This window comes from Engystomops pustulosus, chromosome 1 (assembly GCF_040894005.1).
Source record: "Engystomops pustulosus chromosome 1, aEngPut4.maternal, whole genome shotgun sequence".
NCBI classification, from domain to species: Eukaryota; Metazoa; Chordata; class Amphibia; order Anura; family Leptodactylidae; genus Engystomops; species Engystomops pustulosus.
Window position 1 is genome coordinate 193,281,859 of NC_092411.1, and position 26,590 is coordinate 193,308,448.

Consider the following 26,590-nt stretch of genomic DNA (forward strand, 5'->3'; position numbering starts at 1 on the left):
CTCCGCCAGGAAAGTAGTATGTGTGGCCTTAACTGGGTCACTCATGTACCACAGAGGAGTAGCCCAGGCCAGGGCCTTCCCGGAGAGGAGGCTGATAATGAATGCCACCTTGGAGCGCTCGCTTACAAACTGGGATGGCATTAACTCTATGTGCAGCGAGCACTGTGTGATGAAACCTCTGCACAGTTTGGGATCATCATCGTATTTATTAGGCATAGACCGTCTTAGTCACAGGAACTGCCGCAGGAGTAGTCACAGGAGCCTGATGCGGAGGCTGGGAGTCAAGCAACTGGTGGAGAGCGGAAGCGACTTGGCCTAAAAGTTCTCCTTGGGCAACAATCTGCTACAACTGCCGGGCGACAACACCGGAAAGTTCAGCCAGTATCTGACGTGGCTCCTTTGCAGGATCCATGGCCGGATCTTACTGTCAGGGTTGTGAGTATGTGGACCCTCTGGACCACCGTGGGAGATGGTACTAGCCGCCACCTGGGACCAGAGTCCAAGTAGCACTTGGTCTTCACCAGAGCTTGCCGCAAAGCGGGATGGTTCCACAGATGTGTCTAGCCTGTGGTGGTAGCCAAGGTAGCGATGCAGGAGACAGTAGTACTTACATTAGGAACCTGAAGCTGGCACATGGAACAGGAACACAGGACCGCTGGAGACACAGGAACACGGAGGAACACTGGTAATGCTGGAGACACAGGAACATGGAGGAACACTGGTAATGCTGGAGACACAGGAACACGGAGCAACACTGGTAACTCCAGAGACACAGGAACATGGAGGGCTTTCTCTTCACAGGAATGGCTTGAAGATCCGGCAAGCGTCACAGGAAAGGGCAGGAACTTATGGCAGGCCAGCGCTAATTATCACAGCTCTGGCCCTTTAAGTCTTTGTAAGCCAGCGCTCCGCGCCCTTGGAGGCGCGGACGTGCGCTCTGAGCCCCGGGAGCCAGAGAGACCGCCGCTGGAGCCAGAGGAGCTAAGTTCCACCGGGCTCCGTGGGCACACGCAGGGACAAGAAAAAGTTACTTGCTTTCTGGTCCTGGCGGGTGGGGTTTGCCATCTTCAAGTTCAGTGGGCTGTGTCCACCAGCGGAGGGGAAGAAGGGGAGCTGGGGTGTTAGGGGGGAACAGGCAGGGCGCATACTGTACATTGGCCTGGAGGAAGTGCCAACGGGCAGGAGAGAGGACATGCCCGAGGGAGGGAGCACCAGAGGGCAGGAAAGAGGACCTGCCGGCCGACGGGAGGATGAATGAGTTTGGGCAGATGTGAGGAGGGGTGGGGGGTGAGTGTGCAGTCGGGACAGGTGGGCAGCTCAGTGTTCAGCACAGCAGGCGGGACCCCGTTACTGCTGTGCTGTTAGCAGGGGGAGAAGGGCCAGGAAGAACAGCACTAATACATTTTGGTTTTGCCATCCTCCCTGGTCCCTGTGCCACACAGGCCCCGTAAAGCCACTATGGCTGATTCAGCTGTTGTTATGCCACTGCCTACTAGATATTTAGTGCCAGCAAGGCCAAGGTGTCCAGTCAACAAAGATCAATAAACCTCTTCCAGCATTCAGGGGCAGAGGTTCAGGGATACAAACAATTTACCCAGAGAAGTATTTGTAGGCCCTAGATTCTGAGAGTTAACAGTAGTGGTGGCGAGATCATGATCATTAACGAAAATCACCATTTTCAGTCATTACTCTTAGTGCCAAGGCAATGACAAAATTAAAATTAGCCTAAAATTGTCTGGGAGGAAGTTGCTAATCTGTATCCAAATACAGCTGATTTTTATGGTCTGTGATTAAAGTTACTTGATGTTTTGCTCCTTAAAGTAAATGTCTCCATTCTTCAAATGCCTAATAGATGGCCAAAAGCTCGTGATTGTCCCCATCATAACTGCTTTCAGCTGAGAACTTCCTTAACCCCTTAACGCTCTGCGCCGTAGCTCTACGGCGCAGAGGTATAAGGGATGTATGAAGAGGGCTCACGGGCTGAGTCCTCTTCATACAAAGGTGGGGGTTTTTGCAAAATGCATAAAACCCCCACCGCTAATAACCGCGGTCGGTGCTAGCAGCGATCGCGGCTATTAACCCCCCCGTTGCCGCCGGCAAAGTCGCCGGCGGCATTTAAAAGACGGCGCGCCGCCGCCATCTTTTTTTCGATCGCCACGCCCCCGAACGTCATCGGGGGGCGGCGATCGGTTGCCATGGTAGCCTCGTGTCTTCTTTTGACACGAGGCTATCTGGCAGCTGCAGATTCGTTACAATGAGCCAGTGGCTCATTGTAATGAATGTGCTGCAAAAATGCCATATATTGCAATACAGAAGTATTGCAGTATATGGTAGCAGCGATCTGACCATCTAGGGTTAATGTACCCTAGATGGTCTAAAAGATAGTGAAAAAAAAAGTTTAAAAAATAAAAAAAATTAATAAAATATTAAAAGTTCAAATCACCCCCCTTTCCCTAGAACGGATATAAAACATAATAAACAGTAAAAATCACAAACATATTAGGTATCGCCGCGTCCCAAAATGCCCGATCTATCAAAATATAAAAACGGTTACGGCCGGCGGTGACCTCCGAGGCGGGAAATGGCGCCCAAATGTCCGAAATGCGACTTTTACACCTTTTTACATAACATAAAAAATGAAATAAAAAAATGATCAAAATATCGCACAGACCTCAAAATGGAAGCAATGAAAACGTCGCCTCATTTCGCAAAAAATGACACCTCACACATCTCCGTGCGCCAAAGTATGAAAAAGTTATTAGCGTCAGAAGATGGCAAAAAATTTTTTTTCTTTTTTGTACACATTCGTTTAATTTTTGAAAATGTATTAAAACACAATAAAACCTATATAAATTTGGTATCACCGCGATCGCACCGAACCAAAGAATAAAGTAGGCATGTTATTTGGAGCGAAGAGTGAAAGTCGTAAAAACTGAGCCCACAAGAACGTGACGCACGTGACGTTTTTTTTCAATTTTTCCACGTTTGGAATTTTTTTTCAGCTTTGCGGTACACGGCATGTTAAAATAAATAACATTACGGGAAAGTAAAATTTGTTACGCACAAAATAAGCCCTCACACAGGTCTGTACACGTAAAAATGAAAAAGTTATGGATTTTTGAAGTTGGAGAGCGAGAAATCGGCCGAAAAACCCTGCGTCCTTAAGGGGTTAAGAAAAAAATCTACAGGTTTGAGATTAGTGAGAGACTCTGACACCTGAAACAAAACTACTCCCACTCCTATCTCAGACTTATCAACCTCCACTACAAATGGATGATTCAAATCAGGTTGAATCAAGAGTATATTCCAAAACTGGCTATGTTTCGGTGTGTTACCACCTAGATAGATAGATAAAGCACAAAAGAAAGATGAGGGCGGCACAGTGAGATGGATTCAAGTCCAGGTGGGTGCAAGCTCTTTGGGCCTGACTCAGGGCACCAGAAGGATCCAAAAGAAATAGCAGGAGAGCAGCACTCCGTGTTGAGTAGTGTTTATTCAAGCACCAGTGGCAAAGACATGCAACGTTTCGGCTAGCTCAATGTAGCCATTTTCATTGCTTGAAAATGGCTACATTGAGCTAGCCGAAACGTTGCATGTCTTTGCCACTGGTGCTTGAATAAACACTACTCAACACGGAGTGCTGCTCTCCTGCTATTTCTTTTAGATAGATAGATAGATAGATGGATAGATAGATAGATAGATAGATAGAATATGTAAAGTCCAGAGCAGCACAAGCCAATAGTTGGTGCAGTAGCCGATGATCCCTTGGCATGGGTCCTCGATATAAGTAGTGAAGGGCCAGCACTCCAAAAATTGTAGAAAAGTGGTGATCCTTTATTCCATCACACAGCGACGTTTCGGTGTTAAACCGCGGTGCTAAATGATTTAGCACCGAAACGTCGCTGTGTGATGGAATAAAGGATCGCCACTTTTCTACAATTTTTGGAGTGCTGCCTCTTCACTACATAGATAGATAGAAAGATAGGATATATATGAGCTACATAGAAAGATAGATAGATATGAGACAGATAGATGATAGATATGCAACACCCCTGCCAATGCATAGACAAGATGGTAGTTGCAAATAGCGCCATCTCCATGTCAGGATCTGGTGAGCCTGCGCAACTCACCCAGAAGATAATGCTAGGAGAACTTAGTGTAAATTGCAGCTGTAGATTCTGCCTGGAAAGGCAACAGTTAAATTGGTGTAAGTAATTATCCAATTATGTGGCTGTATTATTAGCTGAAGTCTGATTCTAAAGGTGCTACCACCTGACCAGAGGGAGTATAAAACCCCTGCTCAGTGATAGCACATGGTCCTAGCTGGTCCGTCTGTCTCAGGAGTCTGTTCAGTGAGAGAGAGACAGTGAGGCACATTTACTTCCCCGTCCTGACGCGTTCCCCAAAAGTGCATTGTCCGACCGTAATGCAGTCGGCCACGATTCTCTATGATTATGAAGTAAAATCCCACAGTCAGATTTCTCTTGGTGGCTAGGGTCCTCTGCATTCAGCAGATGAACATATAAGAGGGCATTTTAGAAAGAGCATTTCATACCCATCCTGACTGAGCTAATAGTTTATCCCCTTAATGACATGTGACGTGTGTCACATGTCGGCTGCAGGTGGATGGAAAGGGGGATGATTTTAATTTTTACATTTAAAAAAATTTAAAACAACTTTTTCATGAAAATTTTTCTTTTCAGTGGTCTCATCACTCAATATACTGTAACACAAAAGTATGGTAGTACAGTATATTGTGAAAAACACTGCTCATCTATTATAATATTGTGCAAATATTTCTTAAATATTTCTGAAACAAAAAGTTTCAAATGTTTAATTATGTTTAAAGGAAACCTACCATTTCAAATGGTAGGTTTAAGCTGTAAACACCGAGCACCAGCTCAGGGTGAGCTGGTGCCGGTGCTTAGTTTCGTTAGTGTTAAAACCGCGGTATCGCGGTTTTAACACTTTTTAAACTTTATAGCATAAACTGCTTCGGCGCCTACATAGGAAATGCCGCGGCTTCTGCTGTCCCCTTCCTGTAGCTGCCCCCCTCCTCCCATGTCCCCTTTTCCTGTAGCTGCCTCCCTCCTATGTCCTTTTTACTGTAGCTGCCCCCCTCTTCCCATGTACCATATTCTGTAGCTACCCCGCTCCACTCATTTCCCTGTTCCTGTAGCTACCACCTCCTAATGTCCCCATTCCTGTATCTGTCTCTAGTGATGGGTTGTTCACAACCAAGCCGGTACTTTCGTATGAACGACGGAAGTCCGTTCCCAGCAGATAAAAATTGGGTTAAAAGTAGTGTAGAGTAGTGACTGGCCTGAGGCTCCCTATTATACATTTAATAGGGAGTGTTAGGGTCGGTGGTGGTGGATTCACTTTACAGAATCAGGTACAGAATCAGCAGGCAAGATCAGTGTCAAGATCAGTGTCAAGGTCAGGCAGGAGCTTAGGATAGGCGGCACAGGGACGGAGTTGGGGACGAAGCTGAAGGTCAAGACAAGCGGAAGAGAATTGAGGTCAAGAATGGAAGCAGAGGGCACAACAGATAATCACAAAAATCGTTTTCTCTAGGGCTATGAGGCACAAATATCCAGCAGGGGTCACCGGAAGAGGACGGCTATTTAACAGGTCAGCGGCCAGCCAGCGCCCTAGGGAGCGGGGATGTGCGTGCCCTAGGGAGCGGGGATGTGCGTGCCCTAGGGAGCGGGGATGTGCGTGCCCTAGGGAGCGGGGATGTGCGCGCCGGACCGCAAGAGACGCCGCTGGAGCATGGAAAGTAAGAGTCATGGGGTGCCGCTAAGTGGGTCGCAGGGGCACACGTGACAGGGAGCCCTTCAGAAGCCAGAAGAGCCGGCTCTTATTTATGAGCTGACCCTAATGGGCCAGTTCACTAATAAGAGCCAGACTTCCCTTCACTAGCTGCTCCCTCTCCCATGTCCCCTTTCCTGTAGCTGCCCCCCTCCCAAAACATATAATCAAAACATATGTCATAAACATCTGTGTGCAGAATTCAAACATCCTGATATATTACCCTCTAGGAAGCGCAGATCCTGTACATGGTCACTACCTGGTAGCGCTCATCCACAATGACCGACTGCCGTCAACCACTAACTAACTGATCACATGACAATTAAAATCAACAAATATCTACTTACTGTTACCTGATTGGCTTCTACAAAACATCACCACTATTGGTGAAATTACAGAAGCCTCTTATTTTTATTGGCAGCAGTTGTATAAGGGTTATTTTTTACTATCTATCGACTATCTGATCTTTGGAATAACAACCCGTATTAGGTTTAGGAAAGTTTAGAATTTTTCATAAAATATATAATCAATAAAATAAAGTAGATACTTATTACATTATAATATTCATAATTTAGGAAGTCACTAGATGTTGGCATATCCTGCCCCCACACCCCTGCCAGTCTGTATGGCACAGTGCATGTAGTTCCTATCATACAGGTAGGGTGCAGGGTTTTTCAGGATAAGTCCCTATTGAGAGAAACATGGCGGTACAGCTGGAAAGTGACGCCTATTTCTCCGCATGAAACCGCAGTTTACAACCGAGGTGACAATTCTACACGTGGACTTATAACGTTATCAATAAAGTTATTGCAGCTGCCGGCACTTCCGCATACACAAGAAGGAACGTACCATTTCGACTGAGTTATAGGGGTGTGCATGTAAACTTATACAGGGAAGGAGCAGAGGATGCTGGGTAAGAGGTCGCTGCTGTGTCCTTGCGGCCGCTGGGTGATGCCGGGGATGAGTGTGTGGAGGGCGGTGATACAGCGCACGGCGCTCGGTTCCTGTATCACACGGCAGGGCCTGCACTCTGCTCCCGCCTGTAGAGCTGCACAGGGGCAGGAGGTGACGGGCAGCGCCGCCTTTAACCCGTCAGTGCTGCAGTTCCTCGTGTGTCCCCTCTCCAGGAAGACCCTGAGGTAGTCACCTAGTCTGGTGCCTGAGGAGCGCCATGATTATCTTGTGCAAATCTGTGGAAAGCTCCAGATGACAATATGACTAGTTTATCAGTAATAGGATATATGGGTATAAATGTACATATTATGGGAATATACCATATACTAACATGTCACAGGGAGCAGTGCTCTGAGCTCTTCAAAATGTATACACGTAGTGAGAGACAGGTGAGTGACGCTGTATTTAGAAAAGACAGAGAAGTCATCCCGCAGACACTTCTCTTCAAACCTGGATGCCAGTCTAACCTAGTGAAGTTTGCATAAAAACCTGCAAGTGTTAGCAGGCTTTTCAAATTACGCAAGCCGCTGGCTCCACCAACCCTTTTACGCCCACGCGGTGTGGAGGTGGCGCCGCTGTAATATGAGCAAATTCTTGCAGAAGGGAGGATTCCAGTGATATTAGTGACATCACTGGGGAAAGACCCTGAACATCCTTGTCCTGCATATGAACACTTGAACATGTGCTTTCTCGCCAGCAAACAACAGATCGGCGATCCATTGTTTGCGTTCTGTGTGTCATTGACTTGTGAGGCTGCTTATTCGCTGTTGACAGGATAAAAGGCTGCCCAGGCTGAAAACATTGACAAGAATAGGATCTGCTCTGAGTTTTGCGGCTGTATAGTGAGCAGTATTATCACTTGTGATCTCTGGGTCCTTGTGCTTTGTGAGGACCTGCAGCTGGTGTAACACATAGCATAACATTTACCTAGGTTGCTCCTTTTCAAAAATTAGCATTTTAAGCTTTAAAAGGAAACTGTCATCAGGTTTTCATCTTTAACCCCTTCCCGCTGAGGCCCTTTTTCATTTTTGCATTTCCGTTTTTCACTCCCCACCTTCAAAAATCTATAACTTTTTAATTTTTCTATGTGATGGCTTGTTTTCTGCGTATCAAATTACACTTCATAGTGAGGGTATTTAATATTCCATACCGTGTACTGGGTAGCGGGAAAAAAATTTCCAAATGCAGTGAAATTGGTGAAAAATCGCATTTGAGCCATGTATTTTACGGCTTTCACTTTGCACCCTTAATGATATGTTTAATATATTCATTGGGTCAATTTGTATAGGTTTTATAATGTTTTCATACATTTACAAAAATTAAAACCACCTGTACAAAACAAAATTCTTCATTTTGCTATCTTTTAGCACTAATAACTTTTTCATAATTTGGTGGATGGTGTAATTTTTTTCTAAAATGGCAAATAAATGGTGTTTTCGACTTTGGGTGCCATTTTCTGTTACAGCATTAAAAGCCGGGAATAAGCGTTATTATATTTTTCTAGATCTGACATTTTGAGACCTGATGATGGCAGCATATGGGGATTTTCCTCATTCATTATAATGTACAGACCCGAGGCTGTCATGGCAACCGATGACCTCACAGGGAGCAGCAATCTTATCCTAGATGGTGGCGCCCCACGTGCTGCCATGATTTAAATGCCCCTGGCTTTTTACAGGGTTGACACCCGCAATCAGTACCAGCACCGACGGCAGCTGTTACCGGTGGGTGTTTGCTGTAATATGCAGCAAACGGCCATTATGTATGGAGATGGCTCAGCCGTGAGCCCTCTCCATTCACCCGCAGCCATGTCCATAAGGGGTTAATACCATTGACAGATCATGTTTTTACATTATAAATTCATTGCTGATATTGACCTAAAATAGAGTTTTAAAAAGAACCTGGCACCCTGAAAGAATTCTCACACGTGTCATGTGGGTGTGTGTTATATTCACTCAAGATTGAGTGAGTGAATTGCTTCATCTCTTGCCCTCCCTTCTGCCATCATCATCCTCTTTCAAAGGACTAAAGCCATGTTCTAGCATATGTGCAGTAACACAGTGGGGACACAATCCCTCTCCACTGAAATCCTGTTGACAGGTTCCATTAAATAGCGTTTCTGTCGGAGACTTATGTAGGTTCAGGTCTGTGCTCTGCAGATGTAGCTGTTCCTGCATATTTTCTCCATTCTAGTTTATGGGTCTTCTGTAATCTACTGGTGAATATGATTATATATTGTGATATAACACTGTTTTTGTATCGTAGGTATGAAGAATCTACTAATGAACTTATTAATGATGAGCTTGGCATAGCTTATCCCATAGTGGATGGAATCCCCAATATGATTCCTCAGGATGCAAGGATGATCCATAAAGAGCCGAAGTCTGAGGAATCTGATAATACTCAGCAGTAGCCTCCTGGAGGAATCTGAAGCCATGTTTCTATCTCTTCCCACGCTGACTGTGCTTGTGCCTCTCCTGTCACTGTCTGGAATCTTTTATTCTGCCTCAGTGGAAGATGATTTCCCCCAGGGATGTACCAGCACGGCGAGTGTGTGTTTCTACAGTCTGCTGCTCCCCATCACCCTTCCCGTCTATGTGTTTTTTCACCTGTGGACATGGATGGGACTCAAGCTCTTCAGACATAATTAAACATCAACATGATTTACCAGTTTCTTACATTTCATAATTCTGATTTCCATCACATCACCCATGACGGCCCACTTGGAGGATGCATGTTGACCGCAGACAGGAAGTTGTGAAACCACATAAGCGCCTCTTCACCTCTCCTTCCTCCAGTGCTTTAAAGTGAATTAAAGTTAAAGAATTTCTGTTTAAGTCAATTTGTTCTTCATTTGTAGGATGTGTACAAAATCGGCATATTTATACGTCTGCTGACCTGAACTCTGCTTGTCCATTCATCTGCTCGGCATTAAGGGGCAGTAAAACCCACGGATATTATGCAGTGAGTTTGTCAGAACCAACTTGCATGAGTGTAATCTGCCTTAATCTCACCCACAGTGCTGCTCTAGATGTTATGTAGGTAACGTTATGATCAGTAAAAACATGTTGCTGGGGATATTAGGTGCATGAGAGAATATAAGTGTAAGGCTGGATCCTTGAACATGGACCATGAAAAGTGCCGTGCCAATGACAACTCCATCCATAATATTGATTTATGATGTACAGAGTACTTGTTACTCCCCCCCCCCCCCCCCCCCCATATTTAGCTGTACTGTTGGCTCTGTTACATATTGCAGAAACAAGAACTCTGTGCATCATATATCAATATGATCCACAGAGTTCAGTTCCCAGCAGAGTGATGAGTCAGTGGCATGCCACTTTTTACTAAGGCTGCATTCACACAAACATATAGGCATACGTTCGCTCTGATGGAGAGGAGTGGTGACCCTTCTCCATAGCGATGCACAGCGCTGACACAGGGAAAGATAGAACATGTCCTATCTTTTCTCTCTGTACAGAGCAGTATGCTGCTGCATCGTATCGGTCCGTGCGCCCTTTGCCGGCCTATGGGGGACGATTATTCGCCCCCCCTATGGTCGTGTGAATGCAGCCTAAGGCCTATTGCCCAGAAGCGAGTGCAGTCAGTGAAAATCGATCTATGCGCTGAAGGGATCTCCCGACCCAAACCTATGATAACTGAAATGATCTCAGCTTGTCAGTTCATTCCAGTGATCAGATGTTTGGGTCGGGAGTTCCCTTCAGCACACAGAGCGATTTTGACTTTTAGCCCATACGCATATAACCCTTTTACTGGCCATATTTACTGATATACAGGACACTTCTAAATTGAACAGACATTTCTCCACTACAAGTATGTCACATAGCTCAGTGGGTGAGGCAGATCATTATATTCTTCACCTGCATGGTTTTAAAAGGCCCTCATTTTTATTCATTAATAAAATGGCTTAATGATGAAATATTTAATAATTTCTAGAGTACACCTATAACTGTACAAATATCAGGACTTGCTAACTGTACTAAAGGAGTTGTTCGAATAATGAAACCAGTTTGTAAAGAAGGCCAGTTGAGCATATGTGCTCTATTGCTCTGAAAGAGTGAAATAAAGTACAGTGCTCTGTCATGAATATGTAATTGGTTGGTTGAGACTTCCCCCATTAAGGTCAGAGTTGTATCTACAGAAACTGCTGTGGGTGAGCCACTGACTATCCTGCACTAAGTGATAACATAGTGGATATGATTAATACAAATTTCTGACCACACTTCCATCCCATTTGGTAATGTACATAAAGAGTAGGGTAAATTATGTTCTTTTATCTTTCCCCTTGTCCTGGTCCATGGTTTTCCACTGAAAATCCCATTAAAGGGAACCTGTCATCAGAAATTGGCATAATAAATCACTACCAGTATCTTTATCTTTCATGGCCCAGCTTGGTGGCACCATCCAGAAAATAAACTTTGAAGTGAGACGTATAAAGTTTGGGAGGTAAAGAGTTTAACACAGAAGTCAAGTTCTCCCTGACATTAAACACCTCCTCCCATGTGATTGACATCATTCACTGGACTTCAGGAGATCTCATCAATGATGTCCCTGGACGCAGGACCATCAATCACAGTGAAGAGGACGTTTTAAGGCACGGAAAGCTTAATTTCATTGTTAAACTCATAGTGGTTTATTAGGCCAATTTCTGATGACAGGTTCCCTTTAAGATGTGAATTGTTCAGGCAGTAAATCTCAAAACATTTTATTGCTTTGTTTTATTGGTTTACATGTGACAATATTATATAATTGCATTGGTTTACTTGTGTACAGTATATATCAGATTTCCCTTTCAATATAGGTATCCAAGTAAAGTTATGAATTGATTCATGTCTGTAACATATCACATTGATTTTAATGCTAAGTAAGGGGATAAAGCACAATGTAATGATGGCTTCATATCTGCCAGGGGGAACAAGCGTTTACATTGTGATGCTAAATGCTGAACACCAGGTTTTCTAGTTTTTTTCAAACCCCTTGTTGTTCTCCATGGCCAGAAGAAGCTTTCTGCGTAACACATCTTTCTTTGAGTATTCAGGAAGGTGCAGGAGCTGGGAGCAGGTATTTGCCTCGGGAAGATAACATTCATTTGGGACTCCGAACGAGGAGACCGTTATAACGGTATTCTGCAGCCCAAATACAGAGATTCTGTCATTTCCTGTTATGAAATCTGAAAAGAAAAATAATTTGAGAACCTATTACTCAATGTAGATTATACAGATCCATTAAGTAAATGATACCGATGCTTCCGATGGCAGCACAGGCTGTGACATCATAGATAAGTAAAAATAGAGAAATGCAGGTTGCCTAAGGAGCCTGCAATTGTAATAAATAAGTTACATCAGCAGGTGGCAGTATAGAATATGATGTGGCTTCTTCTAGCAGGACCCGGCTGTAACACCCTGAGCATGCACAGCTCAGTGTGTCACATAATACAGTGTAATACATCTGTATTACACTGTATTAGGTGAAGAATAGCTTGAACAAGCGATCAGAGGATCGCTTGTAAAAGTTAAGAAAAAAGTTAAAAAAAAAGTTAAAAACACTAAATAAACACACTTTTTAATAAAAAGAATTAATTAAAGTTAATGTCCCCTAACAAAAACATTCCCTATACACATCTAGTAAAGTAAAAAAAACTGAAAATCACCAAAACGCCCCACATATTTGGTATCGCCGCGTCCGTAACAATCTGTACAATAAGTCAGAAACATTGGAACTGTACGGTGAACGCCGTAATAACAAAACCTGAAAAACTCTCCAAAAATGTAAATTTTTCATAAAATCCCTTCACAAAAATGTTCCAAAAAGTGATCAAACTATATAAATGAGTTATCACCGTAATCATAGTGATCTATAGAATAAAGATAATATAGTATTTTTAGTGTCCGGTGTACAACCCCCAAAAAGATACAAAAAAAAGAAAACCAAAATTGACAATTTTCTTTTCCTCCATACATTAAAGAGTTAATAAAATTTAAAAAAGCAAAAAATAAGCCCTTATATGTGCAAATTGCCAAAAAAATAAAGATTGTATAGCCATTATAAAGTGACAATGCATAATCTGCTCTGAATGGCGCAGCTTCTCTTCAATGCCCTGGCGTGTGCCCATACCGCAGGTTACCACCTCATATGGGGTATTGTTATACATGGGAGAGATTGGGTATCAAACTTTGTGGAGCGTTTTGGTATTTTATCCAATGAGAATTTGTACATTTAATGAAAAACACATTCATTTAGCCAAAGAAATTTTAATTTCGAAATTGCATCCGGTTTTGTTTTAACCCCTGTAAAACAATTAAAGGGTTAACAAACTTCATAAAAGTTGTTTTACGTACCTTTAGGGGTGTAGTTTCTATAATGCGGTAATTTATGGGGTTTTACTTTTATTAAGGCCTCTCAAAGTGACTTGAAACCTGAGCAGGACCCTCAATAGCAGGATTTTGCGTTTTTTTTTTTTTTTTTTAGAAAATGTGAAAAATTGCACCTGACGTTCAAAGCCCCATAACATCATACAAAAATAAGAGTATGCATAAAAAAAAACACGGAGGCATAAAGTAGACATTCGGTGAATGTTAGTTATTACTTTTTTTTGCTGTTATGACTATGTATGGAAAAAGTAGAACATTTTGAATTTTGAAAATTGAGAATTTTTCCAAATTTTCACCAAATATCTGATTGTCTCATAAATAAATGCAAAACATACCACCAAAATTTTTTAACTAACATGAAGTACAAAGTGTCACGAGAAAACAGTTTCAAAATCACTTGGATATGTTAAAGCGCTCCAAAGTTATAACCACTTATAGTGACGCAGGGCAGATTTGAAAAAATGGGGCCGTGTAAGGAAGGTGAAAAGTGGCTTCGGCGTTAAGAGGTTAATGTTGGTCCCATAGCGACTGTAATACCCATACAGCACTATGAATAAACAGGAGCTAAGACAAACACTGACCATACCGTTATAATTATCTCCCCCTGTGAATTAGAAGCTATACCTTATAGCCGTCTGTTAGTTTTACACATTGGTTGGATGAAGTCATATCCATATTTTACATGCTATTTACACATCTCAACATCATAGTGGCCATCACTCCTGAATTTCCCAAGTTTGTTTCTAATTTGGCCTGTTCAAGACAGAGATTTAGCAAACTCTACCTGGCCATGACCTGTGGACTATAGCTTGTGGCCCGTGTTACAATGGTAGGTGAGTGCTACTCATGTGCCAGTGACAGCCTGGACTTTTTCTATAATTTGCATGAAGCCTTAAAGGAAATCTACCATCAGAATCAAGCATTCATAAACCAGGGACACTTACTCATAGATCCAGGCATTGTGCTCTTTGCACACAGTTACAGCATGTGAATCTGCAGCCCAGGGGGGGCTCTGGGAACCACCACAGTAGTCTTTCAGACTGATTAGCATAATTTTAAAAGTTGATTTTGGAGGAATACCGTCACGGTGCCGGAAGTAAGTGTCCCTGGTTTATCCATGTTTGATTTTGAAAGTAGATTGAGGACCTGAATTTACAGGCATTGGGGTTTTTTTTTGCAGCACCGATCGTGGGTATTAACCCGTTGATCGCCATCTTGGCTCGGAACGTCACAACCTGTGATGTCATCGGGGAGCGGTGATCCGTTGCCATGACAGCCTCCGGTCACATTGTAATACGTGATGTATAAATCCCTATATACTAGCACCCAAAATAGCACCCAAAATCGAAAATGCCACTTTTTGGCCATTTTGAATTATATATAAAAAAATCTATAAAAAGTAGTCAAAAGGCCATACAGTCTTTAAAATGGTAGCATTGAAAATGTTATCAAAAGTTGCAAAGAATTACACCACCCACAGCTCTGTACACTGAAGTATGAAAAAGCTCCACTGCATGGCAAGATGAGGAATTTTTGTAAAGAATGTTTTAATTTTGAAAACATATAATGTATGAAAACATTATAAAACCTATATTAATTTGGTTCCCGGTGAGCGTACCGACCCAAAGAATAAAGGAGACATGTAACTTGGGGTGTAAAATCCAAGCCCTTAAGAAAACGGCGCAAATGCTTTATTTCACCAATGTCACTATGAAGTGCAATTTGTTATGCAGAAAACAAGCCATCACACAGCTCTGTACATGGAAAAATAAAAAAAAAGTTATACATTTTTGAAGGTGGGTGGTTATTGAGGGGGCCCAGTGTATATAAATAATGGGGGGGAGGGCTCGGTGTATATAATTCATAAGTGGGCCTAGATTGCTAAAAGGGCAAAGGGATGAGAGAGATGAGTTTATAGAAGCTTTGGTTTCCCAGTAAATCTGCTTTCTTCATATCAACTACTGTTGTAATGTGGAAAAAATGAACTTTTAATCTGTGTGGTAAGGAGCATCACATAGTCAAGGATTTTGGTTTTTCTGATATGTTGTATTGTGTAATAAACAGTTTGAAGGTGGAGACGCCAATCACAATGGAGGGGCGCGCTGAACTTGACTTTTGGCAACTCCTGCCTCCCTATGTGAGGTTCCTTATTACATGGATTAAAAGTAAAATTTTTTTCCACACTGGAACAGCACTCAGCAAGTGGTTATAAGGAAAGCGGATTACATGCTGCTGGTTTACGGGGGTAGTCTTTGCTGACAATTTGGGGGCTTTATAAGATAGAATCAAAAAATGTGAGGAAACTGTGTGTAATTTAATAAATAGGAGTCGCAATGTATAATTGTATATGCAAATTAATAATTTAAAGGGGATTGAATGTATAATAATTAGCACATGGAAATAAAATATATATGTCCATTTTGTATAAAATAATTGTTTAGGTGGCACTGTATAGAAAGAATAAGAAGGGGCATTAAGGCATTAAATAGGTACAATAATTTATTAAAGGGGGCCATATATTATGCAATTAATTATGGGTAACCACATCATTTTTAGGGGTACAGAATTATTTATTCAGGGATTGTAGCATAGTAATGTATTTAGGGGGTCACAATGTAATTTTTGATATGCAGGGAGCACAGTGTGGTTTTGTTAGGGAGGCATGATGTGGCAAGGGTACTGTGTGGCCAGTTTTGCTATGTACATTCTTTAGCAGCACAGTGTGGGACATTTCTGTAATCCAGGTGACATTATACTGTGAGTAACTTTGGTATTTTTAGGAGCTCAGTGAGGGGTATGTGCTGCCGGGAGCTGAAGACATCTGCCAGAAAACTCTGCAGCCAGATTTTGCTTCTGGACTCGACATGTCACCTGTGAGGTACTAGATCCCAGAGCCCGGCTACAAAGACTGCAGATGGACTCCGGCTCTGTAGGGGGTAGCTATAAAATAACACCTCCAGACCTTCACTCCACTTTTAGACAAAATATCATATAATGGGCTTTTATGACAAATATTTAACTTATATAAACTTTAAATTTAACCTGCATCCTGCAATTTAACCTTGCTTTTATCTTGACCCTTGAATTCCCATGTCAATGTTCGGCTATACATAAGATAACGGGTCGACTCTAGAACGTTATAATCCCGTTACGGACCAGGCTTATATCAAATGAGAGTTGGTGCCAGTCTACGGTTCAGACTGTGAGCTAGTGTTATGCCATATGTGGAGGCTATGTGGACAGCTCCAACTCACTTCCCGCTCCTCCCAGAACCTGTGTGGTAAAGGGGGTGTCTATAAAAGTGATAAATGATCTTGCGTACCCCTCAGGAGTTCGCAACCACCACATTTCATCACTGTATCGCTGAATAGAATTTCTAGATATCAGTCGTTGTGTAAATAGCACAATAGATTAGTAGCATTACCTGTAGGGAAGTGATGGTGAACCTTTTAGAAACCGAGCGCCCAAACTACAATTAAAATCCACAGATTTATTGCAGCTTGCCAACATGGCAATTTAAACAGTAACTTATTTCTAACTGCTCTGCCACAGCTTACAACCATATAGGCATCTTTAGGAGACCAATAATGTTGAAGGAGGACAAATTTGGATTACCAATGTAGCTTCCCTCCAGGGACTTTCTGTATAGGGTTGCAGGACCCAAAGCAGGAGCTCCAATTACAATCCCAGCAGTTGGATGTGTCACTTTAAAATAGCACTGAATGTGTCAACTCCTGGGCTGCCCGAGACTGCAGGAGAAGGCCTTAAATTGTGGGTTACAAAATCTGTGCTGGGGCAAAGGTCTGGGTGCCCACAGATAGGACTCTTGCCATAGGTTCGCCACCACTGTTGTACAGTATACTAATTTTAGCAGATGGAAGTACGGTAGTGTTATACTTACAGAGAAATGCTTTCTTTTTGGCTAGTGGCAGCTGGTGGAAGACATTCCAAAACATAATGATAGTTGGATGTGTGGGTGAATACTTGCCTGTGTATACAGTGTTCTGCGGATAGGAAGTAAAAAGATATCCATTATTAGGTCTGCTCTGGAAAGATGTCACTTGTCTGTATACATTTATATGCTGTTTACGATCCTGACCAGTAGAAATACTATACCCTTACTTAACTCAATGACACAAAACCAGTATAGACTTCCAGAGATCAGACTGAAGACTTCTATCTCTAAGTTTCATCTTTGAGACTGTGCTCATTTGTGTAGTTTTGCTCCTCACAGAACTGTATATACTTCCTTAGGAAATCTGTGGGCCATACTGTACCTCTGTGTACCTCTAGTATCATAAAATAGGGAAAGAAATAAATAGTATATGAAGGCATTGTATCCCATTGGTTTTGTTGTTCTGTATAGAGGCATCATACAGATTCACAGTATGGATCTGTAAACCTTAAAGGAAACCTACCATGAAGTACCATCCTAAGTAGATCAGATAGAAGATTAGCGTGCTCTATCTGTGGCACCGTACCACCGCCGGAGCTCCAATGCCGTCTATGAGGACGCATATACAGCCACATATTCATACCCACAGACAGGTATGTGAATGCACCCATAGTAATATGTAAATTAGCTGCAGAGGCTACTGGGATGTGTATTAGCCTTAGCTCCCAGTGCCCAGCCAGGCAAGTACACGCCCAGTAGCCTTTGCAGTTAATTTAGGTTAGGTTCCAGGATTATATAATTACAGATTAGGGCAGAGACAGGCAGAAGGAATCGACCATCAGATCTACTTCTGATGGTAGATTCCTCATGGTAGGTTTCATTTAAATCCCCTGTAATCTTTGGTGATTTTTGATTAAATGTAAGGTTGGATGTTAGTTAGAGAAATATTATATAAAGTAATCAGTTAAAAAGATAATGCAGAATTATACATGGCTGAATTTTTAAAAATGAAGTGTCACAATTGGTCACAGGATCGATGTAGGTGCAGCTCAGCCTTATTCTCCTCAATAGAACTGCGCTGCTATCCTCCAATGATCATGTGGGCTGGGAGAATCCTGTACAACCCATTTTATGTATAGTTTCTTCAGTCCTGCGCATAGCTCTGCTCTGGCTGCTTTAACAGAAGTTATTGTGATTTACCTTCTCAAATACAGACCAGTCATAATTGGCATGACCGGCAACAACATTCATCAATTCTTCCGGCTGAAAAAATAACAGAATATCTTTGTCGCAGACTTTGTAGAAACCTTTCTTGAACTCTTCAAATGTCTCTGTTACCGATGTGTTAAAGATATACTCCAGACATTTATTGACAAAGTCGTATCTAGAAAATAGGATGTAATGAATATAGAGACATAAAACAGTTTTTTCCCTTACCATTTTATTTTAACATTTGTTTTTATACCATGTGTTCTGCATAAGGTACTGCGCACTGCATATATGCATCACTAATATGGGAAAGTACTGGAGTTTAAAGGAAACGTACCACTTGAAGTGGCAGGTTTCAGATGGAAATACCGGGCACCAGCTCAGGGTGAGCTGGTGCCGGAGCTTATTTTTGTTAGTGTTTTAAACCGCGGTATCGCGGTTTAAAACACTTTTTAAACTTTATAGCCGGCGCAGGTAGGTTTCCTTTAATCTTCTAACCTCTTGAAAAAAGGGTTTTCTGGGTTTTATTTGGAAAAAAAACCCTTGGGCTGTGACAGGTATAAAATACTGTATGTATTTCCTGTTCTGTAAATGTTCGGTTTATTAGCTGGTGCACGTGGCTTGTCCAGAAGTGTCAACATCCGAGGACTGCTGAGGTCATTGGTAGCCACTAATCTGTGTCAGCTAACAAATGCACACCACAACTCTGGAACTGAGAGGAGAAAAACTTTGACTTATCTTTTCTTACACCTGTCATGGCCACCATGGGTTTTCTTAAATTTAAGGTAGTCCTTAAAATCTATATGAGATGGTGGGAGTCCAACAACAAACACTTCTACCGATCATCTATTGACATGATGTCGTCAACAGAAACCAGATGTGACAGGGGGCTCTGAGATGGGCCTGAATAAGTGATTTCTTATTTTTACATCACCTGGAGCCACCTGGTCTGCTAAAATGTTGTGGATTTGACACCTAGAAAGCACATGATCTACCATGACTGCCAGAACTAATCCAGAAAAGGGAAAGACCAAATCTATAGCGTCACATAGCAAATAATCTGGAATCTAGAAGTTAATCTAGTGGTCTGCTCTTTCTCTCATCCTGCTGCTGAACATTTATTAAATACATGACAACTAGCCTCATAAATTGTGCATCATAGATATTAAAAGAAGATACCATAACAGAGATTATAGGTCAGTGATTTTTTAATCTTAATAGTCTTGCTAAAATATTTCTATATAAAAGGGGCTAAGCTTTAAGAAAGTCAGGATCACTTTATACATACTTGTTTAAATGGGTCACACGTTGTGCTGCTCCATTGGGGATCAGTTGTACGGTTTGATTTTCCCAAGACAACTGCAAGTATCAGTGAAACATGATAAAATGTTAAAAATAAATTAAAGAAAGAGCTCTTTTATTTGACTTCTTCTGCTCACCTGTCACTTTTATAGTGCAAACGCCTTACACGCTATTAGTAAAAATCCACTGATACAAACGTCAGTCTAATCGTTGTGAAACATGAATCTCTTAATGTGATTATGACTGATGTAATAGAGCAAGGTGGCTGACTAGGCCACAAGGTTATGTGCTTACGTATTTCCTACTACTATTTATATCATGCATGTCAGGAGGCGGACCTGTTTGGTTCTGAAAGGCTGCACTTGTGTCACTTGTTAGGTTACTGTAAGCATCCAGTGACTGTAAGCAGCCAACACGTATTAGGGCATATTTACATGAAACATTTTTTTCACTGCATAGCAAAAACTATGCTAAAATCCTGTGCAGGCGAAGCCATGTTTAATTTGACCATACCTTATGGATAGTCCAGAAAATAGTTTACCTGTTTTAATAATAAATATGGCAAAAAATATAACATGACGACCAGCAGAATTTACTTGAAGATTCCTTAATCTTACTCGACTATAATGCATACACTTTTTTCATTTTTTTTATGCTGAGTCTTTGTGCTGGGGAGGGAATGTGTTGCAATTTTGATACATTGTTTTTAAAATTTTATTAGAACAATGTATTAAACATTAAATTATGTTATTCTCCGCTGCCGCTAGCAAGTAAGAAAGAATGATTGTTTTAGCGTTTTACCGAAAAAACTGGCATACAAGCCCTGATACATATTCCCCAGTCTATGTGATGGGCTCACAGTTCACAGTGCTTTTTCTGGTAAGTGGAGATTTCACTGCCCCCTTCTCTATGGGGGTTTTCAATTGTCGCACTTGGTTGCATAGATGTCTATATGTTTGCCCAGCCCCCCCTCTGATATGTCATCAGTTGCTATGACAGCCAGGAACCTCTATGAAGCTCCTATGGGTGCCATTTCTTTAACAGGGTGTTTAAGGAAAGCCATAAAAAGCCAGCAATTCAATGACCGTTCCTTATTTTATAATACTTACAGTAAAATGTAGATCTAGGCTCTCAACGTCTTTTTCAGTATCCAGTATACACTGCATACTCCTGCAAAATAGTTACACTTAACTTATTGGTGAGAAAATTAACATCTTCAAAATGCTGCTCTACATTTTTGTTTCTCAGCCGCATACATCTGGATTATACAGTAGATACGATGGCTGCAAGTTCTGCATCAGTCATGATCTAACCTAAAGACTGAAACAAAATCAAATTGCCTCATGGGGAACTATAACTTTTTATTAATCTGACAAAGCTATATGTGGACACATTATATTTAAAATCTTTGGATACATGTACAAAAAGTAGTCTTCCTTAAAAAAAAAAAATTACACACACACATCAGCGGTCACATGCCCTCTAAGGCCATTTTATGGTCAGGAATGTCTGGCTGATGAGGTAAAAGAAAAGAGGCTTCAATTTATGTATCAATAAAGTGGAGTAAAACGTTTAATAATGTATATTGGTAAATTACCTTAATATCCTGCCCACACACATTACAAAAACATGAGGTAACATGGCAAAACCCTTTAAGAACAAACCTAAGGAAACCTATCTTGTACCCGTATATGAGGTCCAATTAAATATTACACATATCTGTGAATTTTGATATCTGTGGGTCTTCTGTGACTCATTCTACCCCTACCCTCTGAAAAGGGATTCTATGTAACATCATTGAGCTTCTTCCCTACTTTCTGGCAAGATAGAATTATAAAGACCTTTTACTAGAAAATCAGAAAGAAAAAGTAAGAAAGAAGGAGGGTAAGAAACAATTTGCTCTGGTAAGATGTATTCTAAATTCTCTTGTGTGTATCTGTAAAATTGATTTAGGTTTTGCTGATTTGATGTGTAGAGAAAGCCAAGTATACCATGATGCAATGTAATAAGGTTAACATATATTTGTTATACAGTAAATTTTCTGCTACTCGTTAAAAAATATATCTAAAAACAGGTAGGTAACTGTAACTTACTTCCCCATGGTAGGCTGGAGCTCTTTCAGGTCCTCCAGAGTAATTTTTTTACCCAAAAGTTTCTTAAACAAAGCCAACGGGAATGGTAGATATATAACCGTCTCATTGAAAACTGCCAATCCACAAAGTACCCCGTACTGATAATACATTTTTTTGTCCACTGATGGCTGTTTATAATAAAAGGAAATAATGATAGTAGATATATTGGATGGTAGCAGTATTTTCCCTATGTTTTTACAATTTAGAGATTTTAACAACACTTGATGGAATAGTAAGTTAAGGTTTCATTAAAGGGGAATTCCCACAAAGAAAAAATTCTTAAATACACTCAGAATAGCAAAATAACATATTCTCTAATTCATTGTTATCAACAAAAAGCATTTAGCAGATATAACTCCAACCTGTCTCTATCAGTACTGCTATTGTGTGTTTTGGACAACCATAAACTCAGTCCTGACTATGGTCGGGCAGGTCTTCCTGTCTGATCAGATTCCTCTCACATTAATAGAGTACTGCAGGGGGGAGGAAGGGAAGCATGAAGAGAAGAGCAGCTCTAGACATTGCAGTACTGAGTGTGTATTTGATTGATTGAGTGGGGCAGCAGAGCTGAGAATGTTATTAGGGATCTAACATCCATCTCGTGACTCAGATCTCTCATTTTCTATGTGTCAGATATTAGTAGAATCTTGAGAAGCTAAATGAAATTGTAGATAACCCTCTACCATGAGCACACTGTCCGCACACAGGTGAATGTGAGGATGTGCATGAGCATAGCACAGGTGAATCGGGAAGTGTCTGCTCAGCTAGTGCCAGCGCATAGGGCTTAATTTTACAGCAGTAGGAACAAAAGCAGCAAAAAAGTGATCATGTTAGCAACAATATGGATTGAGATTTGAGGACTTTCTTTCATAGACAGACCCTTTTAAGGATATATAAAGAGGGCTGCAAGTGTTTTCTGCATTTTAAAGCAATCTGTGCTGGCATCAAGTTGTTAATCATTTAAATGCCATGGACAAAGATGCCATATTCATTCAGATTGTCACCTCCCCCATAGCATGATCAAGGGGCAGTAATTGCCCATCCAAGACTCCCAGGCCTTTCATTCAGTCCGAACTGTAACAGTACTGTATATTCATCATATACCACAATACATTAGTATTGCAATAAATGCTATAAGCAATCAGACTCCCTAGTTCATGTACCCATGTGGATCTAAAAAAGTAAAAAATAAAAATTTGAGAAGTCCAAAAACACCCTTTTTCCCCTAGAACTGAAATATTATTATATTATTGCCTTCATTATATGGTATAAGAAACAAAAAGTTTGTATAAAACATGCAATTTTTTTATGTATTAAGACATGGGATATTAAATACTGACGTTAGGAAGTACAATCTGTCCCAGAGCTAACAATACCTCATACAGATCTGTAAATGGAAAAATAAAATAAAAGGATAAAAACCGGAAAACTGCATACAGGGTTAAATGTTAAAGCAGCATTAGAAAATCATGGCTATTTTCTTCCAAAAACCAGTGCCACACGTCCACAGGTTGTAAATGTCATTGCTTCTGTGTCCCATTCATGTATAGTATATGGCACAATTCCCAGGAACATGAGAGGGTTGTGCTTGGCCTAATACAATTATAGTTATGACATGTATCCATATATAAATACATTAGCATTATAATTAAACATTACTAGCAAAAAAAATAAATAAATAAATAAACGACTTACATGACTTGGAAACCACACTGGTAGCAGTGGATCTGAACAGGTAAACATCCCATAGTCAGGTTGTACCATTTTTTCAGCAACCAAGAGGAAGAACTCTTTTTTTGCTGCCTGGGGATTAGGTGCAGTTTCACCATGAAATTCCACCTGGAGATGAATATAGATATGAAACTGTTCTGTTTATATGTGTACATTTCAAAAAAACTTTAAATTTGTTATTTTATGACCTAGACAGAGGGGGATGTGACCACAAACTGAATTTTTATTTAGCGTATAAAATATATTTGAAAAACTTTATGGATAAACTGCCATTCACTTGAAAAACACCAGAATAATTTTTTCAATTGTATTTATATTATCATTTTAGTTAAAGGGAAGTTCTGGGATTTCAGCAAATTGTGCCAAGGGGAGAAAAAATGTGTGAAAATGTGTGAAAGTATTTGGTGCTCCTGCTGTGGTCTCTTAACGTAGCAGTGGAGTCACATCTACCACAAATGATGCAGAGAGCAGCAGAACTGCAGCTCTGAATTGGCAGAGGGATTCACCAGGTATATACTACATCTTTTATTATTTAATTCCATTTTCCTCTTTGAGTATTTTGTCCCAATATGGAAAACCTATTTAGAATCCCTGAAAAATACCTTTTGCAAGTGCAGTGCTTACTAGGCAACATCCAAATAAATTCACGACTTTTTTTGGAACAACTTTACATATCCTTACTATTTTATTTATTTCATGACATGTTAGAAATGACATGTCAGATATATATCAATCACATTTTTACTGCATCTTTAAAAGTGGATATCTCTAGTTCTATAGTGCCTAGAAACACTGTACACAAGAGGGGAGATTCTCTTCGAATATGGCACCATAACTGTGTTTCTAGGTGCCACCGTTCAGAATTTATAGCTGTTCTAATTGGCCCACAGTCATCCTGATGTCTAAACATGTGTTACCTGCATGGGTTATGTGCAATTGGGGCGTATATACCTCCTCTATCCCTTCTTATTACCCTCATTTTATATTCTTTGGTCACTTCTCCCGCTGCTGTGCGCAAGTTTATTTTACAAATCTGGGTTTTTTGCCACTCTATGGGGGATATTTATCAGGGCCTCTGTGCCACATCAGTGGAGTAGAAGCCCTGAAATAATTGCAAATGCTAGCTTATTGCTAGCACTTGCAATTATTTTCCACAATCGGCCACCTTCATGCAACTGGGGTTTGAAGGGGGGGCACGGGCAGCCGAACGGAGGGAAGTGGGCCGGGGTGGAGCGCTACCTTTCCCACCCCTGTGCATTCGCCGCAGCCTGTGAATTTTCACATATGAAAAGTCGCCAGCTGCGCCTATTTTTCTCTCTGTCTGGCATAGAGATAAGCACTGCACAGGACCCTGCCGGATACGTCAAGAGCCCAAAGTCTTTTGATGTATGGGGTTGCGGCACAGCAGAAATCTTATTTAAAAGAATCTAAGTTTCTAGTAAAGATTTTTATTTTGAAGTAAATTATTTTTTATTAGTTTAAAATGCAATTTACCAATAATTCTTTATGTAGGTCACAATCTTCGACCATATTTAACTTCTTCAGTGCATCTTCCAGTAAATGTTGATGTCTGAGTTTGAGATGTAAGAGAGGAATTCTGGGATTATCGCTGCTGCCTTGCATTCTGTTCAGTACAAGCATTTGGCTGGCTTCTACCTTTGCTTTCTGCAAATAAGATAAGCACAAATGAACTTATACAAATATTCATATATAGAAATAGAGAAAATAAAAGTTTAAAGGAGCACAGTAATTAGTATATGGCATAAGGTATGCTAATCCTTGTTTACAGCCAATCCTCATAAAGGAAATCAACCACTTAAAAAAAACCTACAAATACTCACCTCCGGTCGTCTTTATCTTTGTCCCAGTGCTGTCCTTAAGCTAAGCTTGATACAAAGCTTATAATTAGCAGCACGGAGCACAAGGACAAGATGTCCGGTACTCCAGGCTGCTAATAATGGACGCCCTCGCACCTCCCTCTCCCATGCTCCCAGGTTATGCATAATTAGCAGTCCGCAGCGCCGAACATCTTGTCCCCGCGCTATGTGCTGCTAAATATAAGTTTCAAGACTAGCCGAGGACAGTGCAGGGGTAATTTTTTATGTGGTTGATTTCCTTTAAGATATCCACAAAAAAACCTGGTCTGTCTAGTTAAACTATACAGTACAGGGATATACAATCAACTATTTAGATTGGAATTATCATGAATGCCATGATTATATTTAGATCTTATCCCCAATAATTGGTGTTAGTGTGAAAGCTATGTATACAAACTTCTGTTTTTTAGATGATGTAGTCTAGAGATGAGCGAACATACTCGTCCGAGCTTGATGCTCGTTCGAGCATTAGCGTACTCGAAACTGCTCGTTGCTAGGACGAATACTTCGCCCGCTCGAGAAAATGGCATCTCCCGCCGTTTTGCTTTTTGGCGGCCAGAAACAGAGCCAATCACAAGCCAGGAGACTCTGCACTCCACCCAGAATGACGTGGTACCCTTACACGTCGATAGCAGTGGTTGGCTGGCCAGATCAGGTGACCCTGGAATAGACTAGCCCCTGCCTGCGCTGCTCAGATCATTCTGTGTCTGGATGCCGCTAGGGAGAGAGCTGCTGCTGGTCAGGGAAAGCGTTAGGCTGTTCTATTAGAATAGTGTTAGGCAGGAGTGATTCTACAAGAACCCAACAGCCCTTCTTAGGGCTACAATAACGTTATACATTTTTTTTTTTATTTGCAGCTAGTACCATATTGTGAGGAATTTGCAGGGGGACTTGCTACCGTTGTGTTTAGCTCTCAGTGACACACATATCCACCTCAAACACCAAAGTGGGACAATTTATTAGGGGTTTGATTTCAATTAGGCACAGTCTGCCATTTCCTTTTTATTTTACGTTTATTTTTTCATAACTCAGCGTCATCTCATCTGGCATAGCAGTGTGCTTTCATACTTGGCTAGAAAATAGCCATAGGAGAATCCAAACGGCTTACTTAGGCCTACAATAGCGTTATATATTTTATTTCTGGTTGATCTGCTGGTGGCTGTCCTTGCTGTAGTGCATCTACTACCATATTGTGAGGAATTTGTAGTGAGACTTGCGACCGTTGTGTTTAGCGCTTAGTGACGCACATATCCATCGCAAAGACCGAAGTGGGACAATTTATTA

The 26,590-nt window shown here is 41.2% G+C and overlaps 2 protein-coding genes across 4 annotated transcripts in view; one reads left to right on the forward strand and one right to left on the reverse strand.

Moving 5' to 3' along the window:
* Positions 1–6,616: 6,616 nt before the first annotated feature.
* PIGY (phosphatidylinositol glycan anchor biosynthesis class Y) lies at positions 6,617–9,605 on the forward strand. 2 transcript variants are annotated; one of them, XM_072116809.1, is made up of 2 exons: positions 6,617–6,727; positions 9,034–9,605. In XM_072116809.1, exon 2 carries the CDS (start codon positions 9,204–9,206, stop codon positions 9,417–9,419), a length of 216 nt encoding a protein of 71 aa, XP_071972910.1. In that variant the 5' UTR covers positions 6,617–6,727; positions 9,034–9,203; the 3' UTR covers positions 9,420–9,605. The 2 variants fall into 2 exon arrangements, with proteins under 2 accessions (XP_071972910.1, XP_071972920.1); XM_072116819.1 differs by lacking the exon at positions 6,617–6,727 and adding an exon at positions 7,134–7,157.
* Positions 9,606–11,623: 2,018 nt separating this feature from the next.
* The window catches only part of LOC140070355 (probable E3 ubiquitin-protein ligase HERC6), a 49,316-nt gene continuing 34,349 nt past the window's right edge, over positions 11,624–26,590 (reverse strand). The window contains exons 16-23 of one of the 2 annotated variants that reach the window (XM_072116793.1): positions 24,924–25,094; positions 23,394–23,537; positions 21,660–21,826; positions 20,676–20,736; positions 19,553–19,623; positions 18,256–18,439; positions 17,062–17,164; positions 11,624–11,959 (exon numbers count right to left, since the gene is read on the reverse strand). In XM_072116793.1, coding sequence (XP_071972894.1) covers positions 11,748–11,959; positions 17,062–17,164; positions 18,256–18,439; positions 19,553–19,623; positions 20,676–20,736; positions 21,660–21,826; positions 23,394–23,537; positions 24,924–25,094 — 1,113 coding nt within the window. In that variant the 3' untranslated portion in view covers positions 11,624–11,747. Of the gene's footprint in view, positions 11,960–17,061; positions 17,165–18,255; positions 18,440–19,552; positions 19,624–20,675; positions 20,753–21,659; positions 21,827–23,393; positions 23,538–24,923; positions 25,095–26,590 lie in introns of those variants that run through there. The other variant, XR_011848914.1, reaches the window with a different exon arrangement.